The sequence below is a fragment of the Myotis yumanensis genome, unplaced genomic scaffold (genome assembly GCF_028538775.1).
Source record: "Myotis yumanensis isolate MYYU_CA2020_CCGP unplaced genomic scaffold, mMyoYum1.0.hap1 SCAF_1, whole genome shotgun sequence".
Taxonomy (NCBI): domain Eukaryota; kingdom Metazoa; phylum Chordata; class Mammalia; order Chiroptera; family Vespertilionidae; genus Myotis; species Myotis yumanensis.
Window position 1 is genome coordinate 52,654,115 of NW_027223752.1, and position 14,978 is coordinate 52,669,092.

General features: G+C 38.8%; 1 protein-coding gene across 3 annotated transcripts in view; it reads right to left on the bottom strand.

Annotated features, from left to right (window-relative positions):
- USP3 (ubiquitin specific peptidase 3) overlaps positions 1–14,978 on the bottom strand; it is a 101,776-nt gene that overhangs the window by 60,166 nt on the left and 26,632 nt on the right. Inside the window, exons 1-3 of one of the 3 annotated variants that reach the window (XM_070421357.1) lie at positions 10,072–10,132; positions 8,463–8,578; positions 4,919–5,050 (exon numbers count right to left, since the gene is read on the bottom strand). In XM_070421357.1, the coding sequence (XP_070277458.1) occupies positions 4,919–4,947 (29 nt within the window). In that variant the 5' untranslated portion in view covers positions 4,948–5,050; positions 8,463–8,578; positions 10,072–10,132. Of the gene's footprint in view, positions 1–4,918; positions 5,051–5,145; positions 5,436–8,462; positions 8,579–10,071; positions 10,133–14,978 lie in introns of those variants that run through there. The other 2 variants (XM_070421348.1, XM_070421367.1) reach the window with 2 other exon arrangements.

Sequence of the window (14,978 nt, forward strand, 5' to 3'; positions counted from 1 at the left end):
AAACAACAAAAACATGATATAAAAACAACTGATAAAAAATGACTGATAAATTGATTAAACTTATTCTAATATCTCCCTGTATACTACATTAAGAGTAAAAACACTTTCAGAGTGCTTGACTAATTTCCCTTGTGATGAAGTATTTACAACTTTAACGTCACACGCTCTTCGAACTCGAGAGAAAGCAACAAATAACTCCATTTCATCGGAGAAATTTAGGGATAGGCAAAATTGACATGTAACACCACATGTGTTACATTCCACCACAACTGTGTTCGCTAACTGCATCCTCATTTACCTCATTTTCGCTATGAAGGCAGTTCCTATCAGTACTGGTAGTACTTGATGATTGTTCTTTATACATTTTCTGTCGACGACGCTGGCTTCTTTCAGCTGCAGAGGTACGTTGTGCCAATCGTTGTTCTTCAGCATTTCCTGCCGGCACCACTTTCTTTCGGCATTGTCCTCAGCAATTAGTCTGACAAGAGTCCTCTTTGTACCCTCTTTGTTCTGTGCCCCACTGTGCTTAACAGAAGCATAGAGAACGATGGGCACTGGAGCTGAGACTGGCTCCTGGCTCACAGAAACTGTAGTCGTTTTATCCACTGAATTATCATCTTCAACTTCAGAATCCTCAATGACATCACTGATTTTCTGCCATGGCTCCAGCTCCTCCTCCTCACATTCCATAAACAGGCCCGCGTCCGCCATGCTCCCGGTGTGCGCCATGCTCCCGTGGTTGCCGCCGCCGGCAGTCTGACCCGGAGAAGGCGCCGTTGCCTTAAGAGACCTTACGTTTAAGTGGTAAACACCGCTGAAGTTTGACTCTTAGCACGGCCCAGTAGGAGCTGCCAAAGAGCAATGAGGTACTATTGGCGTGAACCTAATAATAACCAAGTAGTCCTCTTCATTTACTTCCTAAACCTCCCCACAATACTACTTCCGTTACCACTTCCGGTTCTTCCAAAGTATTGAGCTTCTCTGGGTCCCGGATAGTTCTAATCAAATCATAAACCTCTAGCGCTTTCTCTTCCATGATCCGGGGTGCCGGTCAGCTCCCCGCTCAAAGAGGCCCGAGAGCCACAGGGCCCTGCTCAGCGTCCAGGAGAGCAGCCCCGACACCCGCTTCCTCCTCACGCTCCGTCATCCCTGGCGACAGTCCCACCGATTTATCAACTTCCTGGTTTCCAAACGGGCCGAAACCAACCTAAAAGTGTCCAGGGGAGCAGGGAATGGGCCTAAAGTTCTAATTTTAATCTGCTCCTGTTTGATACAATAATGCATACCACATACAGTTCCATTTGTATTGACTAAAGGAGAGAAGTTGGGGTGGGAAGAAAGAAAATATTACTTAGCAAACAAGAGAAGTGAACACTAGCCCTTAGGTGAAAATCTTGGGAAGATGCCCTGGCCTGTTTGGCTCAGTGGATGGAGCGTCGGCCTGCGGACTGAAGGGTCCCGGGTTCGATTCTGGTTAAGGGCATGTACCTTGGTTGCAGGCACATCCCCAGTGGGAGGTGTGCAGGAGGCAGCTGATCGATGTTTCTCTCTCATCGATGTTTCCAACTCTCTATCCCTCTCCCTTCCTCTCTGTAAAAAATCAATAAAATATATTTAAAAAAAAAAAAAAAGAAAATCTTGGGAAGATACTCATTGCTATTGAAAGCTTCACTTACCTCTAGCTCAGTTGATGTGACCTATCAAAGGAGTGGGTTTGTGTCAAATCAAAATGATTCCTTTTGGTGTTTCTTTCCCTCTTTTCAAATAGTGACCCATTTTATGTTGTTCCATTTACTTAATATGTGCCTCTTCCAGATGCCCTGTTTTATATCAGAAATGAAGGGAGCTGCTCTGCAAGGGTCTCCCTCTTGGGAGGTAAATGAAATATCTCACATATGTCTGATTTAGGTCTTCTTCCAGAACAGTGTTCTGTGGCCCAAGATGATCAGAGGGCACAGTATTACAGATTTGGTATAAACCTGCCCATTCTGGGGAGATAGTAACATAATTCAATCTTTCTAATATATACTGCCTTTTCTGTACCAGACACTAAGTACTGTGAAAGATACAAAGATCTGACATATGGTTCCTGCAGTCCCCAATGACATTTTCAAATATCTAACACAGTAGGAAATTACAAGTATCCCAAGCACTATGAGTTTAGAAGTTACATCCAGCTACAGTTGGAGCTGGAAGGCGGGAATGGGGTCAGTTCAGTGACAATGTCATAAAGAGTTTGTAAAGATAGGACAGGGCAGGGACTCTTGGAAAGGAAAGGATAGAGAAACTGTACGCCTGTACACCTTTAGAGGATAGAGCAGATGGAAAAGACGTTTTACCATTAGCTAAAGTCAAAATATTTGACTACAAGCACAATAATTAATAATCAAATAGGTTACACCTAATATCAATATTTTACCTCTAAACCGAATCATTCAGTCTAACCACAAGAAATTTATGTACAAAGAAAACTTACAAACGGGAGTGGAACTACTAAAATGCCCTGGAAAATAACACATATACACATACCCCATACAGAAAAAAGAAATATTTTTGTTTGTTTCCTAATCATAGTGAGGTGTGGGGAAAATGTTCATTTAAACTCCAGCTTCATCAATGTACAGCTATCACAGAGTTCTTTTAGGCCATCAGTGTAATAATGATACAGGATGAATCCCTGGCATTTTGTTTTAAAACCCACAAATGAGAGGGTAATATGCCCAGCTGCAGCTCCCTTCCTGAATTTCAAAAGCTCTGGATGTCGCACACATGCAGCTCTGTATCACTTCACACAAAAGACTGGCAACTGGCCAAGAAGCCTCTGTGTGGTATGTATTCCCCAAGGTTTAAGAACTGCCATTTAATTACAATTAGCCATAAAACGACATGTACTTTTAGGACATTATCCCAATATAAAACAAATTCATTTCAAATTTATTTAATAAAGTTATTCCCCCAAAATGCAATATATAAAGACAGTAAAGTATATAACCTACATTTTTAAAGAGACCTATAATTATAATTCCATTCCATTAAGATAATTCTAAGATAATTCTTAAAATTTCCTCAGATTACTATTTCCTTATAATCTTACCAACAGCAAGAAAGCTCACCATACACAGAGATTTAACTGTATTTGTAAACTTTTCCATAAGCAGTTCATGCACATTGCTAACTAAAAATAAAGATGAATGAATGTTTTAACATCTGGTACATGTAGGTTGACATGACCAACAACAATGAATGTGAGATAGATACCTCAAGAATGATCTTATTTTCTGCTGTCTTACAACCCTATAGAAACGCATGGGTCTATCAATTAGGTTGCTACATCATTCTAGTATGTAAGTTTTCTGAGGAAAAGGGGGAAAAAATAAAGAAAACACTTCAACAGCTTGGCCAATACTTAACTTTCATAGAAAGGAGTGTTTTATAAGAGCAAATAATAAACTGAGCACTAGCCTTTGTGTGAAAAGCTTGGGGAGATTTTCATCTTTATTGAAATCTTCATCTACCTCTAGCTTCTCTTTGTCCCGTGGCTGGACATCTTCCACACAAAGGATCACTGATATATTAGTGATCTGAATGACTGAACCTTAAGATGTTATATTCAACAGTTACAAGTTAATAATGTTAAGCCTGTCAAAGTTTAAGACTTAGGAAGCCAACTGACCTTTTTTTCCTCCTTTTGATGGACACCTTTCTACAATACAACTATCAACTAAAGATGATATAGAAAGGATTAGCACACAACTTCAGTAGAAAGTGTGAATTCAACATATTTGGAGTTTAAATTTTCACCCTGCCTAGTACCACTTCATATGACAGTCAAGGGCTATACGGGAAAAACAAACACACACAAAAACCTTCCTAAGAAATCCTTTAACTGGCCTTTCCCACTTCAATGTCAAAAACCTTTTGAATTGAGTAAACTGATTAAAACAAGAATTGTTCATCATAATTTTCTAGTCAAGGAAAGAAATCTGTTTCACACCAAAGTTAAAATTGCAAAATATACTGACTTTCTAAGGATATGGACTGTTAAACATCACTGTAATCTAAATAACCTAGATCTAAGTAGTTCTAAAAAGAGATACTTAACTTCATTGTCATTTATATGAACATATCCCCCTAAAGGATTTGATATTTTTTTTTCTTTTCTTTTTTTTTTTTTTAATGTATTTTATTGATTTTTTACAGAGAGGAAGGGAGGGGGATAGAGAGTTAGAAACATCGATGAGAGAGAAACATCGACCAGCTGCCTCCTGCACACCCCCTACTGGGGATGTGCCCGCAACCAAGGTATATGCCCTTGACCGGAATCGAACCTGGGACCTTTCAGTCCGCAGGCCGATGCTCTATCCACTGAGCCAAACCGGTTAGGGCAGTATTTGATATTTTAAAAAATAGCTACACATGAAATTTCTGACATTCATCTGCAGAGGAGTAGGAGAATGGAGCTATTCTGGGAGAGGGGACACTGTCACAGTAGTTTTTTATATAAAGAAATTAAATTTTTAGGGATTATGTAACAAAATGTTAACTTGCACAGTAGAAACATGGTTTTGTATCATATTCTTCAATTAAGAACAAAATAAGGAAAAAAGGAATTGTAACGAACAACAAAGAAATAGATACTTTTCATTTTCCTAAAGATTACTGGGATAGCCAAGAACATAAGGTAGGAAAGAAGAGGGGGCCAGAAGTTGAAAGGAACAATGCAAAGTAAAAGCTAAGTGAATAGGATAGGCATTTCCTGATGGCTCCAGGCCCATGAGTGAATCCTAACAGAACTAAAAGGAGGTGTTGGCAGTAACAACTGGCTTAGAGATTGGTGAGGAAGGGGAGCGAGAAAATGAAAAAACACTTGCACACTCATAGAAAGAAATATCATTTCCAGGAAAATATTAATACTTACCAGTATGTACTGTAGCTACTACAATCCATACACACTGTGTGCTGAGCTTTATCTTGTTTTTCTGATTTCTTATGGTTGGTTAAGGGTACTTGTGCATCTTCATAATGCTTCTTTGCATGGCCATTCACATACCTTACAAAAACCAAATGAAAAATTATTTTAATCTAGATATTGCTTTGGAAGTTAAAGTAGTAGGAGATGATGATAAAATTAGATGGTAAACAAACCAGAATAAGAAAGAATTCCTGCCCTGACTGGTTTGGCTCAGTGGATGGAGCGTCAGCCTGCAGACTCAAGGGTCCCAGGTTCAATTCCGGTCGGGGGCATGTGCCTTGGTTGCGGGCACATCCCCAGTGGGGGTTGTGCAGGAGGCGGTTGATCAATGTTTCTCTCTCATCGATGTTTCTAGCTCTCTATCCCTCTCCCTTCCTCTCTGTAAAAAATCAATAAAATATATTTAAAAAAAGAATTCCTCCTTAAAAGAGCATTCAATCATTTAGTTATTTATTAAGTTGAATACTTAAAATATGCTCCTTTTTCTGCAAATATGACAATCAACTTTTAATTACAGCAATATACAAGGTAATCAAAGGTTGACTATAGTCATAAATATTTTGTAACACTTTCCAACTCAGATTTAGTAAATCACTGTATTACAGAAAGCAGAATGAAACAGTTTGAAATAAGTGTTCATATGCACCCAAATTCATCTACACTTTCACCTAAATACTGTACAATGCTGTAACTAACCACAACTGTGAAGACCCTTATAAAACAAACCTCCCAGTACCTAAAAAAGCAGCCAATTTGTAGAAGGCAAGGCCTAATTGAAAACTCTGAACTGTCAAAACAAATGTTGGTTAAATGGTACCAAAATAAACATGCTCAGAGTTAAGGTGACATTTTTGTCATGAGGCACCTTAATTGTACCAGGAGCAACACTTACCTTGTGGTAAGTAGGAAAGATCAACTTCAAGCCCAGCCTCTCCATCCCACAAAGCTGGAAGTGACAAGGGCACTACTAATCTTAACTCAAAATTTGATCATGTTGTTTTCCCATTTTTTCATTGAAGTAAACATAACCAACATTTGTATGTAGTACATGAGTCCTCTGTCCACAAAAGTGGATTAAAGTGAATTTTTAAATAAAATAATGGTTAAGAGTATAAACTCAAAAACTAGACTGCCTGAGTTCAAAAGTAGGCTTTGTCCACATGCTGTCCATGTGAGTTTGGGTGAGTCATTTAACCTCTCTGTACTTATGTTTCTCATGTGTAAAATGGAGATAACAGTGCTCAGATCTCATACACCAAGCATGTCAAACTCATGGCCCACAACAAATATTTTTGCAGCCTAGCCAATATAACGGTATGTAAGAAATATTTTAATAAAAATTTCGTAACTTAATTTTTACAATATCCTGTTATGCATAATTACTAATAACGAACTACAATGTTATACTCTATAATCGTGTTGCATTCATTTCCCTTACGCGCCTTATGCACAGGTGCACCATTTCTCTCCACTAATACCAGCAGCAATTATTTTAGCAGCTGATTGTCATGTCATTAGTCTTGGGCTAACTTGTTTGGTGTGCGCAACAGGAAATACTTCGCTTTCGGAGAACAAGAAAAATAGGTTTATTTGCATTACGCTTGTTAATTTGTACAGTTATTCCGTGTCTGGTAAGTTAATGTTCAAAAAAATATTACTTTTTATTAAAATGTCGTATTATTTTATGTTAACGATTACTCATTTATTTCAGCCCTTTGTATTCAGCATGTCTCTATCAAAATAAACCTATGTTTCTATGAAAATTGAAGCTTTTGTTTTTTTATGGCCCACATAAACTTAAACTTCATTTGGCCCGTGTTAGCCTTTGAGTTTGACATGCTTGTCATACACTGTTAAGTGATTAAATTAAATAATGCATGGCTCAGAATGCATGCATGAATAAGTGAGTATTAGTAATTATTTTATTCATGTTTTCCTTTATATGTTTAACTACTATTTATTCAGAATCCAAACAGCATAATTATTTTAAAAGTGGTAATATTAAGCACATACTTTGAGATGACATATTGCACAGGTCAAGAAACACCCAATATTTAATTAAAAAGGTAAACACCAAGGTGTATTATAGACTTAAAAACTAACCAGCTCAATTTCTAATGTTTATATATATTTATTCTGTGCCATGAAAAGAATAATATTTATAAGTGCCTCTGAAATCAAAGAAAAGGTAATACTGAACAATAATAATAAAGGCATTACTACTTGAAGTCTTTGAAAACTGATTATCTGTACATTGTACATATGGTTCATCTGGCCACCACACTGTGGTCTCCAAATAGACTAGACTAGAGGCCTGGTGCACGAATTTGTGCACCAGTGGGGTCCCTCAGCCTGGCCTGTAGGATTGAGCTGAAACCAGGTCTCTGACATCCCCCGAGGGGCCCCAGATTGCAAAAGGGCACAGGTCAGGCCGAGGGACCCCACCAGTGTATGATCGGGGCTGGGGAGGGACTCAGGAGGTTGGCCAGCCAGGGAGGGACCACAGGAGGGCTCCAGGGCATGTCCAGCCCATCTCACTCAGTCCTGATCGGCTGGATCCCAGCAGCAAGTTAACCTACTGGTCAGAGCGTCTGCCCCCTGGTGGTTAGTGCACATCATAGCAAGAGGTTGAGCAGCCTTAGCATATCATTGGCATATTACACTTTGATGGGTTGAATGGCTGACCGGTTGACCAGACACTTAGCATATTAGGCTTTTATTATATAGTATGTTTAAATGTTACTGTAAATGTCAGTGATAAAGTAAGAAATGTATTACTGCCAATATTAAGATTAGCAATGTTTTGGCTAATACTCAAATACATCAGTCAGATGTTAACAGTTTTGTATAAAAAAAAATGGTTAATATAAAAATAAGTATTTCCCTCAACTAGTTTTAGATTTTAACTAGACAATTTGGTCTAAAAAGGAAAATGTCAATATATGTCACACATTTCTAACAAGCAGCACAAAAATTTTTTAGATAACTTAAATGGGATGGTATTATGAAGACCAATAAATATATAACTCAAGTATGCTGATAAACTGTTTCCTAGTTGAAAAATATTCAATTTAAGACTTCCCTACAGACAAGTGGTCTAAAATTATTATAATCAGAATCCGTGGCAATCAACACATAATAAAGGGGAATTAACCAATCAGCTATGTAAAATGAAAACCCAAATGCAGGCTACTCTCACCTGTTTAATCTACTTAATCATATTTTTCTGCAACTATATAAAATATTTAAATTTAAGATTGCTTGCAAATGGAAACAGACTACCTGCATAGTCTAGGAAATTTTCAATTTATTTTCTCAAAACCTGCTTAGAGAATTATTTATTGCTTGCTATTAAGAACATTAATATCTCCAATTTTTTAGTTTGTCAGGTCTTTTTGTTGGCATATGACCTTCAAGATTTAGGTTGTAGAGCACTATGAGACAACTGGAGAACAGAACTATATAAATTTTATTGCATTATAATTCTCACCTCTCAAAATCTAGGAGAGGAATCTGTCTCTTCAAGTGCAGAATTTAAGTGCTTGTACATTTCTTCTGTTTTAAAAAAGTGTTATCTGTACAAAGTATTTTCAGGCTCCCCAAATCCTAGAGATTTCAAAACCACAACAGCCAAAATTAAGAAAGATATGCAGTTAACATTTTCCAAAGGTACTCTTAAGTGTACATGGAAAAAAAATACTACATTTCAGGGTTCAAAATGTAAAAAATCAAGTTAACTGAACAAAGATGCTCTCTTCATGCAATGAGGGTTTTAAAATAACAATGGGGAAACAGTCCTAATAAATATGATATAGATTTCAGCCTGTGTGACTTAGTATAATTTCCCATCTCCTGCTGCTAAGCTGTTTAACTCTGAAGCAAAGTCAAAGTGGATTTTTTAAACTACAAGAACAATAGATATAAATGTGCCACTGCCAGACTAAAAGAACACAAAGGTTGATATTTGAGTTTGTGTCAAAAGAAAAGAGTTACTAAAGTATTTTAGTAACATCATTTTAAAACCAAGAACTGGGAGGAAATGCTCAGGCTTCAACCGGGATGGGGTGGGGGTGGGGAATTAGGTCCCTGGAAAACAAAAATATCTTAATGGAACAATGAAACATTTGATACATCTTAGAAATTAACTATGAACTCCACAGTGAGAACATTTTCAAGGGAATTCCTTTAGCTATAAATATTTTAGTGTTGCTTTTTCTTTCTTTTTTTTCTTCAGAAGAATAATGTAATATCTGGGATTTTAATCAAAAGTCAGTAAATTAGGTGGAGATGGGGTAGGTAATAGGTGAAACAAGCTGGGCCATGTGCTGATGATTGTTGAAGCTGGGTGATGAAAATATGGGGTTCAATTATACTATCTCTCGTCTTTTGTGTATGTTTGAATTCACCCTAATAAAAGGTTTAAAAAACAACCATGAGGTAAACTTTTATTTAAATACTAGAGGCCCGGTGCACGAAATTAGTGCACGGGTAGGGTCCCTAGGCCTGGCCAGCGATCAGGGTGGATCGGGTCCTTCCGGCTGCCAGCTGGGGCCTCCCTTCCCTGGCTGCCAGCTGGGGTCTACCTTCCCCAGCTGTCGGCTGCTGGCCGGGGTCCCCCTTCCCTGGCGGCCAGCTGCCAGCTGGGACCTACCTTTCCCAGCTGCCAACTGCTGGCCAGGGCCTTCCTTCCTTCTGCGCTGCCCCCTGGTGGTAAGTGTATGCCATAGCAAGTGATCGGTCTCCCGGTTGAACTCCGGTGGGGACAATTTGCATATTAGGCTTATATATATATATAGATTTGAAAGTTCCCACATATCATCTTTTCAATAAAAAATTACTAGGTTTAGGTTATCTTGATCATCAAATGAATTCTGAGTATCAATATAAAGGGTTTCCCCCCCTAGATTTTCCTTAGTTGTACCACTGGGGGGGAAAAAACCCAACAGATTCTATGGGGACAGATAAACTCTACAGAGAATTACACATTATGATTATGCAGTGGTGCTAAATAAATCCAAATCAATAAACCGTTAACATAAAGCTTAAAAGCAAACTGAAGAATGCAAGTAGGGAAGCAAAGTAATAAGAATGTCACCTACCTTCCACAGTGGACACTTGAACAAGTCAAACAGACCCAGGGGCTTTTGTTGGATCGGCACACTAATAAAAAGAAAAATACACAATATACCAATTGTACATGTTAATTCTCAATTTTTCCCCTAATCCGTAATGTCATATCCTATGATTCAGTTGTGAATTCAACGGCAGTGTAGGCGTACTGAGCTCACAGATCCCTGCCCTGTGAGAGCACTGACACAAAGAGACAGCCTAATTAGTTCTACTGAGAAGAATGTAAATGCACATACTCAGCAGCTGCTCATTTAATTGTTGACTCAAATAGTTTAATTACTAGTTAAATGCATATTTACTTTTTTCCATTATTACTTATTCCTTTTACCTATCTGACAAAATTGATAGTCTATTTTCTCATAGAATTTTTAACATTTTAAATTTATCTTTCACTAAAAGCATTTTTAAGTCTAATATTTAATCACATGTCTTTGCCATGTAGATCACATACTATACTATTATAAATGACAACTTTCAGTTTATTTACCAAAGGCATACCTAAGGATACAATTAGGAACACTAAACCCAATTCTTCCCAAATCAATGTCTGTTACATAAAATATAACTCTAAATATGACAACTGCATTTAATTCTTGCTGAGAGTGTAATCAGAACATTAATTATTTTAATTTAAGTATTATGGAGTGAGGAAAGCTAACGGTGTTATGAATATTTTAAAAATATTAATTACAATTTTGCTTGCTGTTTATTCAATTTTTTTCAAAAAGCACAACAAACATAACAATGATTTTCAAAAGGGAAGGGCTATAAAAATCACATATTTTTCAAAACACATATGTTCTACTGAGGCAGAAGGAACGTGTATTTTGAGAAAAGCAACTTCCCAGATAACTGCTTAATAATACAACCCCTTGAGAACCACTAGTAAGCCTCCTAGGAGCATGGGAGGGGCAGCACAGCACAACCACACACTCAGGATTATAGTAAATCCATAGTCTGGCATATAACATGCATTCAATAAACATTTGTTGATCAACCAAAAGACTTGTATGCATGCATATAAGCATAACCAATGGACACAGACAATAGGGGGGTCAGGGCCTGTGCTGGGAGGTGGGAGCGGGCTAGGAGAGGTCAATGGAAGAAAAAGGAGACATATGTAATACTTTCAACAATAAAGAACTAAAAATAATAATAATAATAGTAATAATAATAATAATAAACATTTGTTGAAAGTTTAAATTTCTTAGTTTAAAATACCAAGCTCTTCCAAAACCTGGTCCCTACCTTACTGCTCCTGCCTTATCATACATTACAACAGGCCTTTCTCACTGTTAAGAAAAATTAACCAGACCTAGCTGGTTTGGCTCAGTGGATAGAGCATTGGCCAGAGGACTGAAGGGTCCCTGGTTTGATTCTGGTCAAGGGCAAGTACCTTGGTTGCGGGCTCAATCCTGTAACCAATCGATGTGTCTCTCTCACATCGATATTTCTCTCTCTCTGTCTCTCCCCCTCCTTTCCACTCTCTCTAAGAATCAATGTAAAAAATACCCTTAGGTGAGGATTAACAAAAAAAAAGAGAGAAAAAAAATTACCCAAAATGGAGAATAAGGTGAATCAAGAACTGTAAACCCTTCAAATGTATAATGAAACATTTTTAATAGGTCCTCCTAAAGACATTTTATTATAGTACCACTAGAAGTCGAATGCATGAAATTCATGCAAGGGGCTTGGCCTGTGCAGCCCCGGCTTCATCGGGAAAGTTGTCCGGAAGGTCGTTCAGCCATCCAGTCTAATTAGCATATTATGCTTTTATTATTATAGATTGTTTGACCTGTTGTTTACTATAGATTAGGAACCAAATTCTACTAAGTTAAGGTAAATTTGTAGATTTTTAAAAAATATATTTTATTGATTTTTTACAGAGAGGAAGGGAGAGGGATACAGAGTTAGAAACATCGATGAAAGAGAAACATCGATCAGCTGCCTCCTGCACACCCCTTATTGGGAATGTGCCTGCAACCAAGGTACATGCCCTTGACCGGAATCGAACCTGGGACCTTTCAGTCTGCAGGCCAACACTCTATCCACTGAACCAAACCAGTTAGGACTGTAGATTTTTATTCAGTAGAGATAATTTCTGTCCAACAGGATCCAAAGGTTTTACTTCCCTGTAGGACATGAACCAATTTTGTACCTAGTTAACAATTTATTTAAATGTTCTTTCTTTAGTGTCAACATACACTCAATTCCTCAAATGCTTTTGGAATCAGCTTTACCATCCTGCTGTTTCCCTAACAGTGAGTTAAATAAATCTATGACATATGGTCATTCTATATTTGTCTGGGAGGAATGGAGTGGACAAGGAAGAATAAAAGAGCACAGTGATATTCTGACCAACAGGGCTCTATTTTTAATAGTTTTATATTGATATTTAGAAAGGGAGGAAAACAAGAGGGAGAGAGAGAAACATCTATGTGAGAGCACAACATCAATGGCTGTCTCCTGCGTGCAACCCAACAGGGATCAAGCCACAACCCTGGCATGTGCTTTTGATTGGAAATCAAACCAGCAACCTCCTGGTGCACTGGATGACCCTCAACCAACTGAGTCACACATGGGCCAGAGCTCTAACTATTCTTGAATATGAACGCTTTGAATGTAAAACCCCTTTCCAGTTAGCCAAAGGCCCTACCTTTCTTTAGGGTAACTCACACATTTACATTAATTGCCAGGGCCATCCTATAGATATCTGAGTTTTTACTCAGTTGGGTCCAATTTTGTTATGTTTTTATAAGCTACATGACAGAAAGGCTAAGAAGGATACCTGCCAAACTGCTAACAATTATTTTAGGCAGGTACATGAGAAAACTGTTTGTGGAGGGAGACTGTTGGCTTTTCATTTGTACACTCCTGTGGTACTGGATTTATATCAACAAGAAGATGATGTACTTATAGTTTGAAAAGTCCTAAAAAGTATATTTTTAAAAAGGAAAATAATCCTATCTGGTTTGGCTCAGAGGATAAAGCGTCAGCCTTTGGACTGAAGAGTTCCAGGTTCAATTCCGGTCAAGGGCACATGCCTGGGTTGCAGGCTCAATACCTAGTAGGGGGTGTGCAGGAGGCAGCCAATCAATGATTCTCTCTCATCACTGATGTTTGAATCTCTCTCTCTTCCTTCCTTTCTGAAATCAATAAAAATATATTTAAAATAATAAAGTAAAAGAAAAATAAATTAGAAAATAGCTTACATATTCATGGTTTGGGATATAATTTGCAGAATTGAAAAACTACAAATATTAGAGTTTTGTTCCTACAGCAAATCTCCTTTTTTTTTTCTCTTAGTAAATAGTAAGAAACCCTGTAACTCAATCTGGGAAAAAATAACTGTTGAAGTTTAATATTATCCTCAGATAATTGTTATAATAACAACTATGGGCCCAATTTTTTAAAAATATATTTTATTGATTTTTTACAAAGAGGAAGGGAGAGGGATAGAGAGTTAGAAACATCGATGAGAGAGAAACATCGATTAGCTGCCTCCTGCACACCCCCCACTGGGGATGTGCCTGTAACCAAGGCACATGCCCTTGACCGGAATCGAACCTGGGACCCTTCAGTCCACAGGCTGACGCTCTATCCACTGAGCCAAACCAGTTAGGGCTGGGCCCAATTTTTTAACTACCTAGAGTTCTTTTTAATTATGAAATATTTTTGTATTATTTTAAATGAAGGGAAAGAAATCTACAGCTAAATCACTATTACTTTGATGTGTTTCCTACCAAGTGTTCCTTTTCCCCCCTTATAGTTGTAAATATACACAGTACATAAAATTTTATAATCTAACTATTGGCCCAGTGCACGGATTCGTGTACATTGAAAGAAAATTAATTAGAAGGTTGCCGGCAGGGCAGGACTGGGCGAGATGAGCCGGACATGCCCTGGAGCCAACCTACAGCAGTCCCTCCCCGGCCAGCAACACCTGGGGCGGTGCCATGTCTCAAAGGGCATCTGCGGAGTAAGCAGGGTCCCTCTGGCAGGTGGGGTCCCTCAGCCTGGCCCTCGGGATCGGCCGAAACCAGCTCTCCGACATCCCCCAAGGGGTCCCAGAGTGTGAGAGAGCACTCTGCAAAGTTGCTGTCATACAGGATGTGGAACGCAAATGCAAGTGTGCAGTAAATGAGATTCGGGGCCGACAGTGCCCCAGCAACAACATAACCCATGACCCAAGGTGGAATCGTGCGGCCCCGTGAGGAATTGGGCTCCTTCCTCTCTGGTTCTGGGGTGCGTCACCTGAAAACCACAGCTGCCAAGTCACCGCAGCTCAGCAGTAAACCAGATTCAGGGCTGACAGTGCCCTAACAACATAACCCACGGTCGAAGGGGAATCGCGGGGCCCCGCGAGGAATTGGGCTCTTTCCTCTCTGGTCCCGGGGTACATCACCCGAAAAGCACCGCTGCCAAGTCACCGGAGCTTGGCAGCTCCTGCGTTGAGCATCTGCCCCCTGGTGGTCAGTGCATGTCATACCTACCAGCCGGTTGGCCAGTTGCTTAGTCTTTTATGTATATAGACTGGTGGTCCGGTGCACGAATTTGTGCACATTATAAGAAAATTAATTAGAAGAAATATTTTATTTTATTTTTGTATTTTTTTAAAGACTTTTTTTTTTAATTTATTTTTCACAGAGAGGAAGGGAGAGAGATAGAGTTAGAAACATCGATGCGAGAGAAACATCGATCAGCTGCCTCTTGCACATCCCCCACCGGGGATGTGCCCGCAACCCAGGTACATGCCCTTGACCGGAATCGAACCTGGGACCTCTCAGTCCGCAGGCTGACGCTCTATCCACTGAGCCAAACCGGTTTCGGCAGAAGAAATATTTTAATATCGATATTCGCCCTCTCTCTATAATAG